Below are 18,554 nucleotides of genomic sequence, written 5' to 3' on the forward strand. Positions count from 1 at the left end.
GAACGTTGCTCAGTCGTGTCTGACTCTTTGCAACCCCATGGACTATACAGTCCATGGAATTCTCCAGGCCAGAATACTGGAGTGGGTAGCCTTTCCCTTCTCCAGGGGATCTTCCCAACCCAGGGATTGAACCCAGGTCTCCTGCATTGCAGGCTGATTCTTTACCAGCTGAGCCACCAGGGAAGCCCAGAAATGGTGAATATAGTAAATAACTACATATAGGAAATAAACTACATCTCAATAAAACTGTTTAAAAAATAAAAGAGGGAATCCGATTGGCCCAGCTTGGTCCAATCAGTTTAGCTGGAGAGATGGGTTTATGGATAAAACATGGCTGCTGCAGCCACCTCTCCCTGTGGGAAGGGTTAGTTCTCAGAGAAGAAGGGTGAACTGTGGGCTGGATAGGCACCATGGTAGGTTTTATCCAGCCACCCCAATTACCCTTAGGACCAAAAGGAAGATTGGTACCCACTCCCTAATCCTCCTCCCCACTAATACCTAAGACGAAATTCTGCCTGGATGCCCAGGACATGGCTCTGTTTACTGGCAGGTCCTTAGGCTGCCAAGGGCGTGTGCTTGGACTCTGTCAGGTACCCAGGTGCTACCTTCCTTCTGCCTCTTCTGGGTGAGACATCTTTCTCTGCCAGTGCAGCCCATTGGCTTCTCCAGTGAGCACCAGGTACCCCTGGGCTGCAGCCGATGCTCCCAATTTCCTCAGCTCCTCCGCCAGGGACCTGGTGTCCTTGACGTGAAGACAGTCAGCCATGTAACTCCTGAAAGTGTCCCTGAGCTATGCAGCTCTGAAGACAGGGGGTTCTGGCACCACTATTATTGAGCACTTACTGTATGCTCACTTTATTTCTGTCGCTTATTTGGTTGCACTGGTCAGAGTTGCAGCACGCAGGATCTTCTGTGTGGCATGTGGATCTTTAGTTGCAGCAGGCGGGATCCAGTTCCCTGACTGGGAATCGAACCCTGCGCCCCCTGCATTGGGAACTTGGAGTCTTAGCTGCCACATCACTCAGGTTCTCACTTTTCATCACACAGTTTACCTGAAGTTTCACAGTCACCTGGTGAAGCAGCTACCACTACTGTCTGCACTTTACAGAAGAGAAAGGGAGGCTAGGGAATTTGGCCCAGTCATCAGTGAGTAGGTCGTGCAGCCAGAATTTGAATCCAGGTCTGTGCTTCATCCCTGGTTCAGTCCAGGCTGGAACAGGATCCTTCTCAGCACCCCCTCACCCTGCCCTATTTGCCCGCTCTTTCCCCAGTGTAGACAGAATGCACCTCTGCCTCCACAACGCTGTGGGTAGAAGGGCCTAGCCCCCTGCTGGAAGCCCTGGGGTATCTGAATGATAAAGACCCCCAGAAGCAAGAGGCGCCAGGTGTCCTGGAGCCACAGAGGACCAGCGGAGAGGGCAGTGGTGGCAGCACATGCAGAAGAAAAAATTGGGAGGCGGAGACTGACGAATTGTCACCTCTCCAGGCTCGGTTTTCCCATCTGTAAAATGGGAGATTTGGACTGGCGTCCAGTTTGCTCTCTTCAAGTTTTGATTTTCTGGGAGTTTGCTTTCATGCCGTTTGTCCTTTTACTCTTCTCCCAGGACCTTGATGATGGTGGATGCTCGCTGTTGAATAAGTGAATACAGGCATGAATGAATGAATGCCTTTGAGAGCAGAGGCTCTGCGTCCTTCATCTCTGGCTCCCCGGAGCCCAACACCTTGCCTGGCATGTAGCAGGTTCTCATTGCTGGATGAATCCGTGATGGGTCATCATGGTGATTAGCCCATCACATGAGGTGGAGGCTGGAGAGAAAGGCTGGGTCAGGAGGTGGGGCACAGCCCTTCTCCAGCTGCTCCCAAGCCTGCTTGGGATGTGGTCTGTGTTAGTGGTTGAGCCACCATCTGAGTGGATTCCCACAGAGCAGAGCTCAGGTTGGCAGGGCCAGTGTTTGCTTGTGGAGGTCCCTGAAGCAGCATCCAAAGGGGAGGACCTGAGCAGAGCGCTTCAGACTCTTTCCCCCATTCTTTTTCTGCTGCCTCTTGCCCTCCCTTTCGGAGACCGCTGCTTCTTTGCTAAAGAAAGAGATGTAAGGAATTCCCTGGTGGTCCAATGCTTAGGACTGTGCTTTCACTGAATAGGACTCGGGTTCAATCCCTGGTTGGGGAATGAAGATCCCATAAGTCCAGTGGTATGACTGGGAAAAGAAAAAAAAAGAAGAGATGGAAAGAGGTGTGTGTGTGTGTGTGTGTGTGCCTGCCATTTGAGCTCCAGCCATTTGAGATGACCGTGGCACCGTCACTGGCCAGCGTGGGGCTGGCTGAGCATGGAGGGGGTTCAGGGCAGCTTGTCGCTGTTGCTGAACACAGTGTCACGCACACTCCTGCTGACGGGGCAGTTAGAACCCATTCCCCTGTAGGGAAAAGAATCCACCTTCTAAATTGATGATCCCCATTCTCAGGCTTCTTCGGTGACTCAGATGGTAAAGAATCTGCCTGCAATGCGAGAGACCCGGGTTCAATCCCCGGGTGGGGAAGATCCCCTGGAGAAGGGAAAGGCTACCCACTCCAGTGTGCTGGCCTGGAGAATTCCATGAACTGTATAGTCCACGGGGTCGCAAAGAATCAGACACGACTGAGCGACTTTCACTTCGCTTCCCCATTCTTGGTCACTACACGTGGGCATCTCTAAATCGAGAGAAAGCTCATAAAAGGACCCAGAGGTCACGGTGCTGTCTTATTTCTTCTTCAGGAGAAGGGAGAAGAGGACCTGGAGGAGCTGTGTTCCCAGCAGCCTGGCTGGGGCAGCATTTAGGCCATCCTGTGGTTTGGTCAGAAGACCTCACACAGCCATCCCTACTCGAGGCTTCAGATTTCACCAGCTAAGAATTCAAAATCCTATTAGTAGGGAGGGGATCACGTAGACCAGCAGCAGATGCTGTGTCTCAGCATACCTTCCCTTGGCCCCTGGGATCCCTGATGAAGTGGCTGGAGCCACTGTCCCTGCAGGAGGTGGGGCTTGCCACATACAGAAAGCTCAATCTCTTGCTGTGTCACAGCCCTTTCAAACCCATGGCTTCCGTCCCCATCCTGTGAGGATTCCTTACAGAACCTGGCGATTCTCTTACAGACCTTCGCCTCTCCAGGTTCTCTTGCTGTGGTTAGCGTACATTCTCGGGGGTGGCGGGGAGAGTGAGGCCAGGGTCCAGGCACCTGTGCATCAAGTCTCTGCTTCCAGCTTTCCAGCCTTCCTTCCAGAAGGCCTGTCCCTGCCCAGCCCACCCCTTGATTCCAGCGTAATGCCTTTTTCATGCATCGGTTGAGGGCCGTGGTCACTGGTTCATTTCTCCCATCTTTGACCACTAGGTCTCTGTTTACTGTGGATTATAAGAATCCTTGAGGCACCACAAAGATGTTCTAGAAGCTTCTGAGGCTGCCCCATCTCCATCAGCCCTTCTCCCAAGCACCCAGAGCATCTGCTGAGTTTGCTGGGGTTGCCAAGGATGGGGCGGGGGGTTGATGTTTTGGGGGTTAGAAAGCTAAATCAGTTCAGCTCACATTTACTGGGCACCTATAATCAAAGCCCAGTGCTGGGCCCTGGGGCTGGTGGGGAAGTAAAGATGAAAAAGACTCCTCCCTTCCACTGCAGGGAACTAGGGTTCGATCCCTGGTCAGGGAACTAAGATCTCACATGCTGTGCAGCAAGGGCCCCGCCCCCTGCCAAAAAAAGAGAATGACAGTCTCTGCTCATGAAAACGTATAGTCTCATAGGGAGACAGACAGACAGTTGCGATGGGATATGACAAGTGCTAGCAGAGATTCCTTGGAGGATGGAGGGGGCTTTCTGGAGCTTGGTGGTGCCTCAGCCATCTCCGACGGTGAGTGAGGTCAGCTCCCCAGGCAGCAGCACCAGCCTGCGGGCAGTGAGGTGTGAATGGCGTGGGCTGGGAGGGACCTGAGTGCTGTTATTGCACCAGATGGATCACCGGGCACCGGTTCGGGGACAGACTGGGCCAAGTCCAGGAGTGTGGGAGGGCTGTGTGGCTGGCCGGGCTTGCCTCTAGGTGTGGCCAGGAGCCATGGAAAGACTTTCGGGCACGGGAGTAACGTGGCCACATTTGAGTCTGAAGGCCCTGCTGGCTGCCATCTGCTGACCCATTGGAGAGATTGGAGGCTGGAGCTGGGCCAGTGGGGTTGGAGGTGGGGGACAGATCGGAGAGCTCCCAAGGAGGTGGACTTCCCACCCTGGAGCTGCTTGGGACGTGGGAAGTGAGGGCCAGGGGAGCCGTCGAGGTGAAGACTCACGTTTCTCAGCGAGCCCTTGAGTGGATGTTGGTCCCGTGTATGGGGATGGGTGAATTTGGGCAGCTAGGGATGGAGGGAGAGAGTAAGGCTTTTTTAAAAAACGTTAATTATTTCTGGCTGCCCTGGGTCTTCATCGCTACTCGCTGGCTTTTTCCAGTTGTGGCGCGCGGGCTTCTCATCGCGGTGGGCTCTCTTCTTGCGGAGCACAGGCCCTAGGTGTGCGGGCCTCAGTAGTTGTGGCTCGTGGGCTTCGTTGCTCTGCGGCACGTGGGATCTTACCTGGCCAGGGGTGGAACCCGAGTATCCATCCTGCCCTGCCTCGAGGATTCTTAACCACTGGACCACCAGAGAGTATGGCTCTGCACATACAGTCTCTGTTTCTCCTTTACCTTCTCCCCTCCCACGCGGCGGATTAAGTCCCGACCTTCAAGCCAACCCCCCCTTCCCCCACCCAGAGAAGGGCGTGGAGGAGAGAAGCAGCATTTGAGGGGTGCTGGAGCTGGTGGGTGGCCAGGGAAGCGGGCTGGGCAATGCCCTCTCCCTGGCCTCGCAGGCAGAGCTGGTGGTGGTCCTGGACTCCTCTCTGCCCAGCCCCTGCGCACCAGGTGTGCCTCTGGCAGGTGAGCACCAGTGAGCGCTGGTTGGTTCCACTGCACTTGTCACCGACAGCTGGCCACACGGGGCATGCAGGGAAGCTGCTTGCAAACATGTTCCAGGTGGCACGGAGAGGAGCATCCCCATTTCTGTCTCAAGCATCAGCTCTGGTCTGTTGATTCTTTAGGATAGTCCCCGGGACTGAGAACAATGCTGGCGTGTGTAGGTGTGTGTGGGCATGTGTGCATGCTTGCCTGTGCAGGTGGACATGAGCTTTGAGGGCCCGTGTGGGAGACTGTGTGGTGCCTTTTTTGGCTTTAGCGAGTTCCTATGGTAACCACGAACATGCCTGTTTTGGGATCTGGAGTCGTGGGGCGTGAGTGGCTACAAGGAGAACCAGGCGGGCGGGTGCTTAGCCGGCATTTGGGCTGTGGCCTGATTTCATTGCCAGGCACGAGGGAAGCACCTGGAGGTGCCGTTTGCCAGGCAGCAAGGTCTGCAAACCCCGGGGTGATTTGTGTGCTCCTGGCCCTCCTCCGGGCAGGTCCCCACCATGCCCAGGAAACCCTGGTGAGTCCCTGTTCTGATTTCTTGATGGGCAAACTGCTCCCTGGATCTTGACCAGGTCTGGTGGGCTATCTGATGATGGGCAGCAGAGAGCCAGCTGGCAGCTCTGGCCAGTGGATACTGGACACTGGGGCTCTTCTGAGATGGGTGTGGGAAGGCAGGCAGGAGGGGCTCTGCTTATTCCCTGGGCCCCGTTGGCGGTGTTTTCTGTGTGGCTGGTGAGCTGAATGGTGCTTGTTGATCCCATGGGACAGGGCTAACGGGGACAGGGGCAGGGATATGGGGGAGCAGGATGCAGATGGAGCAGCCTGAGACCTGCCAGCCCAGCTCCAACCATCCTGGGGGCTTCCCCTCACCCTATTCAGCTCCCTGAAAGTCCTTGTGGACCCCCAGGGCTCTGGCCATGCCCTTGAGCTTCCTCAGAGGCCTGCTGGCCTGTCCTGAATGGGAAGGCTCAGAGTCCCGAGGGGAGGAGCCTGGGGGACTCTGCCTGGGTCACCAGGAGCTGGACCTGGCCAAGGCTGGGGGAGAATTGTTCCCACTGGGCTTTGACGAGAGCTCTGATGCCCACCCTGCGTGTCCTGTGCTTCCTGTCCGCATACTGTGGACCTTGGGGTTGGTCAGGACCCCCTGCATCCCCTTGGAGAGGCTGCTGATGGATGGGTGCCCGGGAGGCACTCAGGGGTGTCTGGATGGGGTGGCTGCCTGCTTCTCTTGCCTTCCTCCTGCTGGTTCCTCTGGGGCTGGGAGCAGGGAGTGGGGATGGGGGTGTCAGGAGGGGAGGTAGATGGCCCCCTTGGCTTGTGCTAGGAGGCCCCTTCAGGAGCTGCTGCTCCTCCTGCCTCTGAGGGGTCCCTGGGTGATGCTGTGCTGGGGATGGGGGCCATGTGGCAGGGGTTGCTGGGTCTCACTGTGGGGCTGTGGTCCTGGTGAAGGGCAAGGGGAGCAAGGAATTAAGACATTCTATGCTTTTTCCTGACCATCTTGGCCTTGAAGGCCAAGTCCAAGCCTAATCCCCAACACCTTTCCTTGGGAGCCTTGGAAAAGGAAGACAGGGAGCCTTCAAGAGAGATCCCCAGCTCTCTGGAGTCCTTGAATCTTAGGGCTTGAGATAAAAAGGTCAAATTAGCCACTATGTGAATCCCTTGTGCCCCTAAAACCAGTCACCCAGCTTGAACTTGATTACCTCCAGTGACAGGGAGCTCATTACCTCATAAATATGCCTGTTCTATTCCAATATGGCTCTGATCGGTCAAAGCTGACCATTATTTTCAGCTGGAATCTCTGTAACTGCCACTGCTTGATCCCTCATCTCCTGTCCCTAAACAAGGCTAATAATCCTTTCGCTTGAGAGCCCCCCAGACTTCAGAAGGTGGCTCATGTTCCCTGAGTTTTCTCTTCTGGGCCATCCCTGGCCTCCTTGGCTCTGTTTGGGACTTCTCACCGAAGTGTTCAGGTTTTCTAGGCTTCATTTCAAAGCCTGGACAGAGGAATTGGCCTAGGCAGCTTGCAGGAGCCTGATGGACCTGATGATGGACAATGAAAAGTCATTGGCTTCAACCTCCTTATTTACAGATGAGTACACGGAAGCCCCAAGTGGGGATGCCCCAGCCTGAGACGGCCTAGCACAGAGGTGGAGGATGCAGGGCCAGGACATGAGAGGTTGGCTGTGTGCATCTGTGCAGTGCCTGACTCCTTTTCTGCTTCCCCATCCACTCCTCCATCTTCGCCACTTGCTGATTTAGGACCTGGTCTTGTCTTTCTGAAGACAGACCTGATGGCTGCTGGAATCTGGCAGGGCTGGGAGGGGCCTGGAGGGAACAGCAGGCACACATCGGTGCTCGGCCAAAATGCCGCCTATCTCCCCAGACCTTCCACGTTACAGGAGAAGCTGGAAATCTGGAGTTTTCGGCAACAACTTGACAAAGTAGCTCAAGAATTAAAAACACGAGGCCACATGTGACCCATCCTGTAGGCCAGATTCACCCTACCTGTGTGCCCCTTCTGCTGCAGGGGGTGAGCCCTGTGCGTCTCAGCTCTCTTCTCCCTGGGGTCGATTCTGTGATCCCTTCTCCCCAAGTCCCCCCTAGCTGGTGCTCTCACCTCCTGCCTTCAGCTGTTGGCTAGTCATTTCCTGCTCTGGCCCCAGACTGGACTCACTCTCAATTAACCTTTTCTGTCTTCCAAATCCAGTTCTTTCCCTGTCACTGGATTGTGAAGCCCCTGAGTCACGGGGCTTGGTCCTCTCCCACCCTCCTCCCGGCTCAGGCCCGTTATCTCCTGCCCAGACAGGGACAAAGCCTAATTACCTCCTCCTCGGGCCTCAGCCAGCTCTGACTAATTCATCATCCTCACAGCCGTTTCTAACTGCCCCAAGGAGGCCTGGATCTGCATCCCGACCTTGTTAGTGCCGTTCCACTGGGACTTGTCCCTGGGGCCTGGGCTGGGGACTGAGCAGTCTCTGGTCGTGCTTACTCCTCAGTGACTTCTCTTCCTGGCGTTAGTGTCCACTCACTGTTTGTGGTCCACAGCAAACAGTTGGATCCTCCATGGCCCCCAACCAAAGTAGTGGTTCCCAAGCTTTTCTGGGAAGCTTAAGAAAAATAAAAATTAAACTTAGGCGTAAGAAAAATTCTCATGTCCAGATTGCACTCAATTCCAGATTTGGAAATCAGTGCCCAGGATGCCCAAATTTGGAAATCAATTCCAGATTAGGACTCAGTGCCAGCACTTTATTTATTTATTTAGCTCAATCTTTTTTCAAAAAAAATTTTTAATTAGAAAAGTTTTTATTTTTGGCTGTGCTGGGTCTTCATTGCTGCAGTTGGGCTTTCTCTGCTTGCGGCGAGCGGGGGCTGCTCTTCATTGCAGTGCTCAGGCTTCTCTTGTGGAGCACAGGCTCTGGAGCATGGGCTCAGAAGTTGCAGCGCACAGGCTTAGTTCCTCCTCGGCATGTGGGACTCTTCCCGGAGCAGAGGTTGAACCCATGTCCCCTGCATTGGTGGATGGATTCTTAACCATTAGACCACCAGGGAAGCACCTGGTCTTCGTTGCGACATGCAGGATCTAGTTCCCTACCAGGGATCAAAGCTGGGGCCCCTGCACTGGTAGCTTGAAGTCTTAGCCACTGGACCACCAGGGAAGTCCCGTGCCAAAGTACTTTTTAAAGATTCCCAAGGGATTCCAACGTGCAGCCAAATTTGGGAACCCCTGTCCGAAGGGATAAACAAGTGCACTGACTGTCGTTGTGAATATGGGCTGCAGGTGGGTGAGTCTCTCTAGCCCAGGGTTTCTGTTGACATCTGGGGCTGGAGGATTCTGTCTTGGGGGCTCTCCTGTGCCCTGTAGGATGTTGAGCAGCATCTCTAATCTCTGCCCTTGAGATGCTAGCAGCCTGCCTCTTAGTAGTGACAATCAAAAATGTCTCCAGGCATTGCTGAGTTTCCGGGGCAGGGGTGTAAGAGCTCCCCCAACCCACTGAGAAACATTGCTCCTGGTCCAGCCAGATCCACTTCTGCCCATTCTATAATTTTATTTATCTATTTGTTTTTGGTTGCACTGTTGCTACGTGAGGGTTTTCTCTAGTTGCGGAGAGCAGGGGCTACTCTTCGTTGAGGTGCACAGGCTTCTCTTTGCAGTGGCTTCTCTTATTGCAGAGCACAGGCTCTAGGCACACTTGCTTTGATAGTTACCACTTGCAGGCTTTAGAGCATGGGCTCAGTAGTTGTGGGGCACAGCCTAGTTGCTCCGCGGGCCTGTGGAATCTTCCCGGACCAGGGATTGAACGAGTGTCCCTTGCATTGGCAGGCGGATTCTTAATCCACTGGGCCACCAGGGAAATCCCTGCAGCATCCTAAACTATGTGCAGAAGACAAAGCTACCAGCCAGTGAACCTCATCTTAGTGGTTAATCCAGGGGCTTTGGAACCAGGCAGCTTATGTTTAAATCCTGATCCCACCAGCTGGGTGACCTTGGGCAAGTTCTTTAACTTGTGCCTCAGTACATGTCTAGTTTTGTTTTTCTGTTTTTGTTTTTGTTTTCTTCTCTTGGCCTTTAGCTACTGCCAGATGATGAGATTGGCCACTTCCTGGGGTTTCTGCCTTGATGTCTGCTTATGCTGTTCCCTGGGTGTGAGATGCCTTCCCGTCTCCTCCCCCATTGGTGTCATCTCGCCCATCCCACCAGGACCAGTTTAGACGCTGCTTCCTCTAGGACTCCTTCCCTTTGAGAACAAAGCACTCCCTTCCTCAGGCTCCCAGAGCAGCTGGAGCCTCAGGGTCATGTTTAAGCTCCTCCCCCGTCTGGTTTCTTTCTGTCTGTGTCCTTGTCCCCTTGAGGGCTGAGCCTGTAGGAGCCTCTAGGGTGCCCCGCCCTGGCTGTTTGTTGTCCAGGTGAGGTGGCTGACCCCTCCCTGAGCTGTGAACCAGCGGGTTACCACGCTGTCATCCTCCACCCCAGGGCCGAGCGCATTCTGAGAGGGTGGAGTGGGCGGAAATCCGTGCCTGGCAGGCCACAAAGCCACATAACTGAATTTTGGAGCCCTGCCCTGTGGTGTGTGTGGTGTGTGCGTGTGAGACAGCAGCCACTACCTCTTTCTCGTCACCGTGCCACTAGCAGATGGCATCTGGAATTGAGCAGCTTTGAACCTCAGACTTTCCCTGGCCCGTTCCCCTGCCATGCCCTGTCAGTCCTGTGGGTCAGCTCTGCCTAGAGGACCAGTGGTCATCCACCCTGGCTGCAGTGCAGACCCACCCTGGGGACTGTGCTTCCTGAGGCCTGGGTGGGGCCCAGGAAACCTGTGTTATCAGGCCCAGAGGTGGCGCTTCTGATGCAGCTGGGTCTGCAGCTGTTTGGGAACTAGTGACATTTAAATCGCTCCTTCCTCACAGTACAGATTTAGTGGTTAGGTTCATGTGTTCTGAGTGATCTTGGGCAAGTTCCATAGCCTCTCTGTGCCTCGATTTCTTTATCTGGGGATAATAATAGTACCTATATGGCATACTGTTCTGAGGTTAAAAGGAGATAATCCAAGTGAAGCATGGAGCACAGTGCCTGCTGCCTAGTTAGTGCCTAGTAAATGCTACCTGCCTTAACATTTCTGATATTGGTGATAATGGTCCTGGGCTGTGTGGATGACACGTATCCATGTGACATGCCCACGTGCATGTAAGCAAGCAGATCACCATGGGCAAGCCAGAGCGATGTGCAACCTGCTGCAAGGCAGAGCCAATTCGGACCCCATGAATGGATCTGTTTCTTTGACTTCAACCTTTGCTTTTCATTGCTTACATTATTATAACCATACATGTGCTGTGCTCATTTGCTCTGGACGGGTAGCCCGCCAGGCTCCCCGACCTTGGGATTTTTTCAGGCAAGAATACTGGAGCGGGTTGCCATTTCCTCCTTCAGGGGATCTTCGCGGCCCAGGGATGGAACCTGCATCTCCTGTGTCTTCTGCACTGCAGGCAGATTCTTTTACTGCTGAGCCATTGGAGAAGCCCCGAAATAAAAACCCCTGTAATAAAAAGCCTTGGGGTACCCTGCCTCTCTGATTAACACATCCCCTCCCCAAGCTTGGCCATTCCAGGAGATATTTACAAGATAATGGTCTTTACTTCCTCAACTCCTCCCCATCTCTGTCCTAGAAAAGAACCTGGCACTCAGAGTCCTGGTAAGATGGTTATTTTGAGACAGTAGTCTTCCATCTTCTTGGTCAGCTGGCTTTCCAAGTAAAGTCATATTCCTTGCCTCAGCACCTCGTCTCTCAGTTAATTGGACTATGTGTGGTGAGCAGACCAGGGCTGGACTGGATGACACCAGACCCAAGCCTGCTAAAGACAGACACTTGCAGGTGGAGGTCACTGCAGGCTCACGCACAAACACACCTTGCTAACCATACCAGGAGGGACGGATGTGTACACGGGGCCCAGGTAATCCAGGATTTTATTTCATTCACACTCTGACATTATTCCTGGAGTTAGCAGCACCTGGGCCGAGCTCTGGGCTCTCAAGGTGCCCCTTGTTTCCATAGCAACCACAATGCAGTAAAAATAGGACGAGAGAAGAAATGGAAGAGGACTGAGCCAGCTGTGAGGGGCATCCTGCCTGCTGTGGGCTTGGTCTCCACATCCTGGGCCACACCAAGTGTCCTGTTTTGTTAGTTTATTTTTAGAATAAAGGCATGGCAAACCTCTGAGTACTCAGGACCCAGAATCGACACTGTTAACATTTTGTTGCATTTTCATCAAACCTTTTTAAAACAAATTGTGGTAAAATATATACAGGGGCGTTGAGTACATTTTGTAATGTTGCCCAACTATCACCACTATCCATTTCTGGAACTTTGTCATGATCTCCAGTTGAAACTCTGTCCCCATTAAACACTAACTCTCCATTCCCTGCCTGCTGCCAGCCCCCGGCAGTCGCTTTCTGCTTTCTGTCTCTATGGACTTGACTATGCCAGGGACCTTGTGTAAGTGAAATTATGCAATATTTGCCCTTTGGTGACTGGCTTATTTTTCTTCCCATAACACACCCAAGGTTCATTCATGTTGTAGCATGTGTCAGAATTTCCTTCCTTTTTAAGGTGGACTGTTATTTTATTGTTTGTCAGTGTCACATTTTGTTCATCCAGTCATCAGTTGCTAAGACACTTGGGCTGCTTCCACGTTTTGAGTGTTGTGAATACTGCAGCTGTGAACATGGGTGGACAAATATCTGAGTCCCTGCTTTCAGTTCTTTTGGGTTAAACCCAGAAGCTGAATTGCTGGATCATGTGGTAATTCTATTTTTAACTTAAAAAAAAATTACTTTTATATTTTGGTTGCACTAGGTCTTCATTGTGGTGCACAGGTTTTCCCTAGTTGCGGCGAGCAGGGCCTCTTCTCCAGTTGAGGCGAGCAGGGCCTCTTCTCCAGTTGTGGTGAGAAGGACCTCTTCTCCAGTTGAGGTGAGCAGGGCCTCTTCCCTAGTTGTGGTGAGCAGGGCCTCTTCTCCAGTTGAGGCGAGCGGGGCCTCTTCTCCAGTTGAGGCGAGCGGGGCCTCTTCTCCAGCTGAGGCGAGCGGGGCCTCTTCTCCAGCTTGAGGCGAGCGGGGCCTCTTCTCCAGTTGAGGCGAGCGGGGCCTCTTCTCCAGTTGAGGCGAGCGGGGCCTCCTCTCCAGTTGAGGCGAGCGGGGCCTCCTCTCCAGTTGAGGCGAGCGGGGCCTCCTCTCCAGTTGAGGCGAGCGGGGCCTCCTCTCCAGTTGAGGCGAGCGGGGCCTCCTCTCCAGTTGAGGCGAGCGGGGCCTCTTCTCCAGTTGTGGTGTGTGGGCTTCTCATTGTGGTGGCTTCTCTTGTTGTGGTGCATCGTCTCAGTTGCTCCTCAGCGTGTGGACTCTTCCTGCACCAGGGATGGAACCCATGTCTCCTGCACTGGTAGGCGGAGTCTTAGCCACTGGACTACCGGGGAAGTCCCTGGGTTTCTTTTTGATTCCATTGACCTGTCTCTTGAATCTTGTACAGGCCCAGACATGAAAGAGAGCAAGGTTTGCTCAGGGAGTTGGTATGGCTGGAGTCTCAGGAGGGTAAGGATTCATCTCCAAAAGGTGGGGGCCTGGTCATGCTGGTGGGCCTGGGAGGTCAGACTTCAGAGTGTGTATTCAGTTTATTGAGCTGCGGAGAGGTAGATAGCTGGAGGTTTTGAGTCGAGGTCTGGAGGGTTACTGTGGCTGCTTGGGCAGACCCAACAGGATCCTGGAAGCAGACAGACATGGACCAGCAACTGCTCAGGAGAGAGATGAAGGTGGCTTCAGGTATGATGTGGAATCAAGATGCTAGCAAGATGCTCCAAGATGGAATCTGCAAAATGTGGAGGCTGGCTGGACTTGGGTTGGGGGGAAATGAGGGAGCCAAGGACCATGGCCTAGTGTGGCAATGGGATGAACCAGATCATTGTTCGTTAATCATGTTTTGTTTCTTTCAAGCTGTAAAAACTTACATGATGGTGGTTTGATATAAAGCTATGTAGGACTAACAGTCATTTTAGCAAATACTGAGTTTATTCTCTGTATCTGTACTATATGAAAGGGGCTTCCCAAGTGGCTCAGTGGTAAAGAATCCACCTGCAATGCAGGGGACATGAGCTCCATCCCTGGGTCAGGAAGATCCCCTGGAGAAGGAAATGGCAACCCACTCCAGTCTTCTTGCCTGGAGACTCCCATGGACAGAGGAGCCTGGTGGGCTACAGTCCATGGGGTCGCACAGAGTCGGACATGACTGACTAAACAACAACAACTTTGGTGTGAAGCACTCTTATATGCATTGTCTTGACCCTCTCCCAATCCCTATAAGATGTGTGCTCTGATTTCTATTGCACAGATGGAGAAAAGTAGCCTCTGAAGCAAGAAAACTTGTTTCAGGTCGTACAACTGGCAGCCTGGGACCTGGGCCAGGTTCATCTGTCTCCAAACCCTTGCTTGAGCCTGCAGTCAAAAGGCAAAAAAGGTCCTGGGGAGCTCTTCAGTCATGTGGGGTCCAGCTCTTCCAGTATTGGGGTGTGCAGCATTCTGGAAGCGTGGAGCCCTGCCTGGTACCCACCAGTAGCTCCAGGGGCCTGGGCCCTCTGTCTTGCAGTTGCAGGCATTCATGCCTTCCTCCTGCCTTCCCTAAGTGTGTCTTGTATTCATAGGCCCTAGAAGAGGACCCAGTTGGTCATGACTCTTGGTGGATGTGGCCAGAACCCAGGTCTAACCAGCTTACATGAAAAGGGAATGTCTTGGTTTTCATAACTGAAAGGACCAGGGAGTCAATCAATCTGACCTGAGACATAGCTGGATCCCAGGCCTCAAACAATCCTCCACATCAGTGCTGACTAATATAGTTACATGTTGCAATTTAAATTAATGAAAATGAAGTACAATTAAAAATTCAGTTCCCCAGTCACAATATAGCCCCATTTCCAGTACTCAGTAGTCATCTGTTGACGGAGATGCACATATACAGAACATCTCCATCATCACAGATAGTTCTGTTGAACAGCACTGGACAGACTCCCCTGGAGGTCGTCCAAGGGCCAGACAAACCCAGAGATTCTACCCAGTCTGAGCTAGCTCACATGCTGCGGAAATATTCCCAGACTTTCAGGCCAGAAGATGTCTGAGCTGCCTAAACCTTGGCCACTAGGTGGCGCCAAAGAGGTGGCCACAAACTGGGTCTTTGGATCCTGCAACTGTCCCGTGAAGCGGCTCCTGCTGTTTTTCCCATTTTTAAATGGAGGAAACTGGGAATTCCCTGGCGGTCCAGAGGCTAAGACTTGGCGCTTTCACTGCCGCGGCCCCGGCTTCCGTCTCTGGTTGGGGAACTAAGGAACTAAGATCCCGTGTGCCATGTGGCATGGCCAAGAAAAAGGCAACTGGCAAGAATGCGAAACAACAGAGAGCATTTATTGGTTAAACAGAGTAGGGAAACAACGAAATTGAATATGAAATAATGTATTGGCCGAACATTCTATTGCCTGAGCAGAAGTAAGGAGGCTTGACTTGAGAAGAAGGGGTAGGTAGAGACACCAGTGGCTCTTCTGGAAGGGACATCTGGAGTTTTTGCTGCCAAGGTCAGTTCTGAGTGCAAATCATACAAAAGTGGACCATTCAGACCTGATGGAGCCTCTCTAATGGGGGAGGCAGACAGGAGCCGAATGGAAAATCCAGGTGGCCTCAGATAATGCCCAGACTTGTAAAGGAAACAAGAATGAGGTGGTGGGGGAGGGGCACAGGGGGCTACTTTAGGTGGGGGTCAGGAGCAGCCTCTCCGTAGAAGTGACGTTTGAGCAGAGACCTGAAGAAAGAGAAGGAGCCAGCTGTAAGATATCTGGGGGAGAGGCATTCCAGGTGGTGGGCTGCTGCTGATGCTAAGTCACTTCAGTCACGGCCGACTGTGCGACCCCATGGACTGCAGCCTACCAGGCTCCTCCGTCCATGGGATTTACTAGGCAAGAGTGGGGTGCTATTGCCTTCTCCGCCAGGTGGTGGGAAGAGCAGGTAAAGAGGCCTGGAAGGGGAACAGGCTTGGCAAATGTGAAATGAGGAAGCAAGGGGGTCAGGGAAAGGGATGGGGAGTTTGTCCCCTCCCAGATGGGGACACAGACAGTTCTCCCCAGCACCAGCAGGTGGCGCTGTTAGCCCAGCCCTGCCAGCTCTTGGGTGTGGTGAGTCGGGCAGGTGCTTTGACTTCAGGTTTGTACAATAATTTAGGAACGTGCACCCCTGCCCTCTGGGGAGACCAGGTGGTGATTTCCTGACTGTTCTGCTCCATTGGCTGTATCATTTTCAATGTTTCTTTGCTCGTCTCTCTGCTGTCCTCTGGGTATCTGCCTCATTTCCTTGTCCCTTTGTTTCTCTGTCTTGCTCTCCCAGCCTCTGCTCCTCCTCTCTCCCGTCGCTCCCTGGTGCAGCTGGTTCCTGTCTCAAAGATTAATTACTCGCTTTCCTGATGGTAGCTCTGGTGAAGGGCGTGTGAGGAGGAGTCAGGAGGAGAATGTTCCTCATCTCCCTGCCTGCCCCTCCTTCCCGGGGCTTCAGTTCTCCAGGGCAGGCCAGGACTTGGGTGATGAACCTCATCAAAGGGATTCCACCTTCCAGTGCCAGGCCCAGCTTACCTCCAGCAGGCAGCCCTGGCCTCACACCATTGCTGACAGTGGGAACCAGGGCTTGAGTTGCAACCGAAGATCTGGACAGCAAAGCATAAGACAGCAAAAGAGCAGTCCTCACAGGGATTTTTATGATGGGTCATTTTAGTTGCAAAGGTAAAGCATCTCCCTTACCCCCATTGGAACATGCTGTCTGAATTATTTCTCAGTGGAGACTGAGCTGGTCGCAGCCTGGAGTTGACCTCCTGGTTGTCATTGTCAGGGTGAAGGCTGTTGGGTGAGCTCAGTAGTTAAGAGCTTAGTGTCTTAAAGCTTCCTGTTGGGTGGGAAGTCCGGCTCTGTACCTTACCATGGACCCTCCAGCCAAATGCTTAATCTGTCCGTTGACTTAATCTTTCTGTCTGTTGGCTGCTTCATCTGAAAATGGGAACAATAATAGTAACACCATGTAGGTTGTCATGAGGATTGAGTCAACATGTGTAAAGTGCTGCCACACACATGATAAATGCAGTGAAATTACTTGCTCTCATAGCTACATCACTTTAATTAATAATTAAGTCTGTATTTTACTTGCAGCATATTATTAATTGATAGTAATATAATAACAGCAGTGGAATAGTAATGTGTTATTAGTGTGATACATAGGGCTGGGGCTCAGCAGTGGTGGCTCCTGGGCTTAGTTGCTCCACGGTATGTGGGATCTTCCTGGAACAGGGATCAAGCCCACGTCTCCTGCATTGGCAGGTGGATTCTTTGCCACTGAGCCATCAGGAAAAGTTTCTTGCACGTGCGAGATGTATTTCCTTAGGAAGAGTCCTCAGAATGGAATAACCGACCCTTTAGGCCTGAACTTCTGTTTTTATGACTATTGCTAATTGTTTCCACAATACGATCTAATGTGTTGTGGTTATCTGACTAGTCTATTTCTTTATAGTTTATTTTGAATAGTAGATGTGTTTATGTGTATTTGGTTCAGAAACCAAAGTGATTAAAAATGATATATGGTGAGAATATTTGCTCTCGCTCCAACCCACCCTGACACCTCCTTCTTAAATCCACTTACCAGGTTTTTCCAGTGCTTCTGTATTCCTATATTATATGAACATTTATTCTTCTTATCTCATTCCTGACATGGGAAGTAATATCCCACACAATATGGTCTCACATCTTCCTTTTATCACTGGAGAATACATCTTACAGCTCTTTCTATATCCGTCTGCTGAAAGCTTCTTCCTCCACCTCCTTTCTTTTATAACTCTGTAGCATTTCACTCTGTAGATTTCCTTTTAGAAATTGATGATTCTTTTAAGAAATTGAATTTTACATCACACAAGTAACATAAGAATACATTTTAAAAAAAAAAAAACGAAATCAGAACATCAATGATACAATTTCCAGGCAAGGGGAGAGATAAATTAGGAGTTTGGGATTAACATATACACACTGTAACATATACTACACACACTGCTGCTGCTGCTGCTGCTAAGTCGCTTCAGTCGTGTCCGACTCTGTGCGACCCCATAGACGGCAGCCCACCAGGCTCCCCCGTCCCTGGGATTCTCCAGGCAAGAATACTGGAGTGGGTTGCCATTTCCTTCTCCAATGCATGAAAGTGAAAAGTGAAAGTGAAGTCGCTTAGTCGTGTCCGACTCTTCACGACCCCATGGACTGCAGCCTACCAGGCCCCTCCGTCCATGGGATTTTCCAGGCGAGAGTACTGGAGTGGGGTGCCATTGCCTTTTCCGACTACACACATTAGCACGTTATTATATATAAAATAGATAAACAACAGGACCTACTGCATAGCACAGGGAACTATACTCAATATCTTATAAAAGAATATATATGTACATATAACCGAATCACTTTGCTATACAGTTGAAACTAACAGAAATTGTAAATTAACTATACTTCAATTAAAAATATGTTACAAATAAAGATGCAGTCTCCTGTGGCCACAATGCCAGTTGCTTCTTCCCCTTACAGTAGCCACTATTCAGAGTTTGATACATACTTTCTAAATATTTTTGCATGTGTCTTGAGTAATGGTTGATGTCCATATATATGTATTTAGTTCATTCCTTCCAAACATTGTATAGTATCTAGCTTTGAGTATATCACATGTGCTTAGCAGTCTCTGTTCTAAATGGTTGCTTCTGATATTATTTACTCTACAGAAAGTGCCGGAACAGCCCAGCACTCATCTCTATACACACATACGAGTGTTTGTCTAGATTTGAGTAAATCTAGCGGTGACCTTGCTGGGTGATGGGGTGGGTGACTTTTTATTTTAGTCATACTGCTCAATTTCTCCCTGGTTTCTGTTCCCACCAGTAGGCATGTGCAATTTGGGTGACACATCCTCTTTGTTGTGGCTGCATTTTTCTGACTGCTCACCCCTGAATTTCTCCAGCTGTGTTGCCTGTCACACCCTCTGCCCCTTCCTGCACCATCCTCCCTAAGTCA

The 18,554-nt window shown here is 51.7% G+C and overlaps 1 protein-coding gene across 3 annotated transcripts in view; it reads left to right on the forward strand.

Moving 5' to 3' along the window:
- Nucleotides 1-18,554, forward strand: part of RAP1GAP2 (RAP1 GTPase activating protein 2) — a 202,277-nt gene that overhangs the window by 25,349 nt on the left and 158,374 nt on the right. The window contains exon 1 of one of the 3 annotated variants that reach the window (XM_059878466.1): nucleotides 5,279-5,469. The exons of the other annotated variants lie outside the window; for them this stretch is intronic. Coding sequence (XP_059734449.1) covers nucleotides 5,453-5,469 — 17 coding nt within the window. The 5' untranslated portion in view covers nucleotides 5,279-5,452. Of the gene's footprint in view, nucleotides 1-5,278; nucleotides 5,470-18,554 lie in introns of those variants that run through there. 3 annotated transcript variants of the gene reach the window in all.

The sequence above is a fragment of the Bos taurus genome, chromosome 19 (genome assembly GCF_002263795.3).
Source record: "Bos taurus isolate L1 Dominette 01449 registration number 42190680 breed Hereford chromosome 19, ARS-UCD2.0, whole genome shotgun sequence".
In the NCBI taxonomy this organism is placed as follows: domain Eukaryota; kingdom Metazoa; phylum Chordata; class Mammalia; order Artiodactyla; family Bovidae; genus Bos; species Bos taurus.